This window comes from Pseudomyrmex gracilis, unplaced genomic scaffold, assembly GCF_002006095.1.
Source record: "Pseudomyrmex gracilis isolate BER0280 unplaced genomic scaffold, ASM200609v1 scaffold_664, whole genome shotgun sequence".
In the NCBI taxonomy this organism is placed as follows: domain Eukaryota; kingdom Metazoa; phylum Arthropoda; class Insecta; order Hymenoptera; family Formicidae; genus Pseudomyrmex; species Pseudomyrmex gracilis.
In genome coordinates this window covers 1940-6227 of record NW_018021248.1, presented here as the reverse complement: position 1 = coordinate 6227, position 4288 = coordinate 1940, and the positions used below count along the sequence as shown (strand labels likewise).

Genomic DNA, 4288 nt, shown 5'->3' with positions numbered 1-4288 from the left:
TCTTACAAAAGTTTTATGACATTACTTTTCAAGGAAGACATAANGTTGCTGAATTTATTTTCTAAAATTGACTGTTTGAATTAAAATAAGACACTTTGTATATATATATATGTACATAGCGGAAATTGTCCAAAATTTGTCAAAATTGTCACTTTGTCTGTTTTTGTATTTATATGTAACCGACTGGTTGTTTATAGCGTTAGAAACATGAGGCAGCTCAAGCGCACAAAACACGCAGTTTTCTGTCAGCGAATTCGATTGGCTGCACTATATAGTGCGCACTGAGTGCAGCTAAGGCTGCGTTNGAAGAGCGCGCTTTCCGCGCTATTGTCTCATTCTATCTTTGTTTTAGATTTAACAAACGATAAAGATAGAATGATGCAATAGCGCAGATAGCGCGCTCCACGAACGCACCCTAAATTGAATCGTTTTCGCGTTTCCGCTTGTATCTCGTGCATTTTGTGGTACATATATTGAAATCACACCAAGATTTCTGGTTATACATATACCTTTTTTCGTTGTAAATAATTACGGATTCCGAGATTGTGTTTGTGTTTTTTTATATCTTTTGGATGAAATAATGTTTCTTTTAAAATGCTATGAAGACGAGTCATATTGCATAGTAAATGACNAAGATGTCATTTTTGACTATGAAACAGTAAAGAAAGGAGAGACTGTTCGGTTCTATTACAATAAAAAACAATATACTGGAGACATTATGTTTACAGGTTCGTTTTGGTTTGTATTAATTCTGTTTCTAATTTGATAACTAGTATATTAATACCTGACTTAACCTTTAAAATTTAGTATGTACAACTTGTATTGAATTTCTTCAGTTTTACTTCTTTTCTATATGTATAGATGATCAAGATGCAATTGAAAAAGAACTGAAGACATATAAGACAGAATATAAAATGAAACAAAAGAGCAATAAATCAAAGCATACCCGTAAAGGATCCTACATAAAGAAACCCTGCGATGACAAATTTGTCAGTAAAAGGCAAATGACGACAAGAGAAAAAAGTAGAACAATAAATCCTCTTGTAAAGACATATATATTATTTCTTATTTGTCATTAACCTTTAAAGAACGGGAGATTTATTTCAAAAATCTTATAGCTTTTCCTTGAATAAGATTTGAGTATTATTATAATTCATTGTAGTCTTTATTTTAAATTATGACTGTTTTAGTGGAACTATAGTGATTTCCNATTCTGTAAAGGTTAAAATAAATGTATATTAACGTTGATTTTTCATAATGTTATTATATTCTCCAAAAATAATAAATTAAATTATCAGGTTTGTCAACGCTATAAACTATAATTTCTTCTTAGTTGACGTATGGTGTAATCGACGACATTGTAGCGTAATCGAAAAGTTACTGAAAACTACCAAAAGAGATAAAAATTTTTGAAAATAAAGTTAATAAGATAATGCAATAATAATGTTCAAATTTGTAGGAAAATTGTAAATAATGAATACAATTAATTTAAACAAGAATATTATCCTGAACATAATAAACTACATTATAATAACTGCTTATAATCACTTAGATTCTATAATCAGCTAAAATGTATCATTTGTCAATTATCAATATTATTACTGTTAATATTTTGTTAATAACAGTAATATTATTGTTTGTCTATAAACAGAAAAGAAAAACTAAAAATATTGAAGAGACTGTAAACAGTGTCACAAGTGACAAGAAAAGAAAAATGCAGAATTTGGACGAGTCTATGAATTCGCCTCGAAGTCTTTCGACGACGTATTCCTCTGACGAAGAGATAAAAGATAAGAAAAGTCCTACCAAGGAAGAACTTATAAAGTTGTTAGAGAACGCCAACAATAAAATTACACAATTGCAATCCACATTGGAAGTTACATCATTACGTATGTATTGAAATATATTCTCTCTATAGACTTTAAATTTCTTTTCCATTATATGTTTAAAGAATATATCTTTTGTTCAACTACATATAATTTTAAAAGATTTATTGTTTTCTTTCTTTGTGACTTTAAAACTTTGTACAACGATTAAATCATGGAAATTACAACTTAATTAAAAATACCAAAACTATAAGTAGCTGCAGATTTTAAAATGTTTTTTTGTATGATATTCACAACAAATTAAAGGAACAAACATTTTTGTTTGTTATACTTGATTCGTATAATTTTTATCAGAAATTTTCATTCTTCATCAGAAATACGCATTTTATCTTTTTTAATATTTTTCTGCAAAAATTCTTATTGTATACAATGAATTTTAATTGGAATATATGTCATCAAATTCATAAAAATTGAAGATAGAAAAAATGTATGTTTTACATATTATATACTTAATTCGCATGAATATTATCGAATTTTTTTAAATATTCTTTTTTTTATATTTTTTAATAAACATGTTTACTTAGAACATTATAAGTATATAAATTATTTTGTATGCTGGCTTGTTTTTATGATAAAGTAAAAATACTTCTATAAGAGATGAAATACTTATTAAGGGTTTTTATATACAGAAAGAATTAAATATAAGCATAATATTTTACAAAAAAAGTTAATATTTTACAAAGAAACTTGTTGATAAAGTTTTTCATTTATGTAAATGTTCTTTAATAGCATATAACAATAACAATACCGAATCCCAGAAACGACAATTTGTAAAAGAAAATGAAACTGTTAGCGTTGCAAGTGAGGATGATGAAACTGCTAGTGTTGCAAGTGAGGATGAGGAAAAACAGGAGTCAATAGAAGATCATCTTGTTAAAAACACAAATAATATGAGCGATCATGAAGTCGAAAACTATTACGACGATGCACAACTTTTTGGCGCCGATTGGGCAAACGATAATGTAAGCTTTTCATGTTGCATTTTCTATTTCATATTTTTATATTTTTGAATACATATTAGTTTTCTGATATTTTATGAGACATAAATTACAAGAAAATTCTGACCGAAATTTTAGAAAAACACTACAATTTTTTACAATATAACCAATATAATATGATTGGGAAGTATATAGAACAAATTTAAATAACTAAATTGGCGATTACCGATCGAAATCAGATCTTAGTGCTCAATAATAATTGTCTAAGTAAATTTACAAATATTTACAAGTTTTCCACAATTGCGCGCCGCATGTTTCGTCAAACTTTAAAACAAAGCTGTTAAGTAGAAATATAATATCACAAAATTAAATTGCTACTTACTTTAATCATTTCTTATGCTTACAAGCATCTCTACAATCTTCCCCATCCTGATTAAATTAATTAGCAATTTGATTTTGTGATATTACATTTCTAGTTCTACATACTTAACAGCTGTGATTTTCAGTCGACAAAACATGCAGCGCGCAGTTGTAGAGAATTTGTAAATGTTTGTAAATTTATCTCGAGAATTATTATTAAGCACTACAGGCTGTTTTCAATCTGCTTTCGATCGGTATCGTCAATTTCGTTATTTAAAATTGTTTACTACAATTTCTTATTTTACTCGCAAGAAATTAAAAAGAGTACTCTTTAATATAACATAAATACCTTTTTATTATCTAGATGGTTGTATTAAAAACCGGTATTTATTGCAAAAAACGAATGCTAGAAGCTGCTCTTTCAACGGCAAAAAAAGCATCGCATNTTGCTCGGCAATTAATACCTGCGGTTTTTAAACCCGAGGCAATTGTAAATTCAACGTTAAAAGGTCAAAGTCCCAGAGTGACAAAACGACAAAATCCGCCGATACAAGTAAACTGCCTACACGGCATTGCAAAAGACGCCATAATTGGTGTGTAAATAATTTTATATCTATATAACAATATAAAAGTATGATATTTGAAAAATGTTTTCAAACTTAGGAAAAATATAAGTTTTATATGAAAGGTTGTTTTATAATTTATAGATTTTTCAATTAAGTTCCAGAAAGAAACATTGGCCTGAGCAGAGTATAAAAGAAATCAAACAAGCAATGACGCAGAAGGTCGGCGAACTGAAGAGACAAGCAGCAAAAAATGATGTTAATTAAAAAAAATAATTAATTTTTATATTATTAACTATATATTACATTTTCAATATTTTTTTATACTTATAAAAGCTATAGAGTATACTCCAGTATTTTTTTATTTTCGNTTTAATCACGCCAAAGACATTTTATGCCAAATATGTCTTGTTGTTTTAAAACTCTTTTTGATTTTGTTTAACTTTTATTATATGATATAGTCTTTATTTAGTGTTGTATGATTTAGCTATTTCGATTTCAAATTTTTTTTTTATGTTTGTGATATTAAATGATAACATAC

The 4288-nt window shown here is 27.5% G+C and overlaps 1 protein-coding gene across 2 annotated transcripts; it reads left to right on the top strand.

Moving 5' to 3' along the window:
* The first annotated feature begins 964 nt into the window (after positions 1 to 964).
* On the top strand, positions 965 to 4077 carry LOC109861261. Of its 2 annotated transcripts, none has more exons than XM_020440818.1 (5): positions 965 to 1023; positions 1652 to 1889; positions 2616 to 2848; positions 3549 to 3777; positions 3892 to 4077. In XM_020440818.1, the coding sequence occupies exons 2-5, from the start codon at positions 1715 to 1717 to the stop codon at positions 3927 to 3929; spliced, it is 675 nt and encodes a 224-aa protein (XP_020296407.1). In that variant the 5' UTR covers positions 965 to 1023; positions 1652 to 1714; the 3' UTR covers positions 3930 to 4077. The 2 variants fall into 2 exon arrangements, with proteins under 2 accessions (XP_020296407.1, XP_020296406.1); XM_020440817.1 differs by having other exon boundaries at positions 974 to 1043.
* The last annotated feature ends 211 nt before the right edge of the window (positions 4078 to 4288 follow it).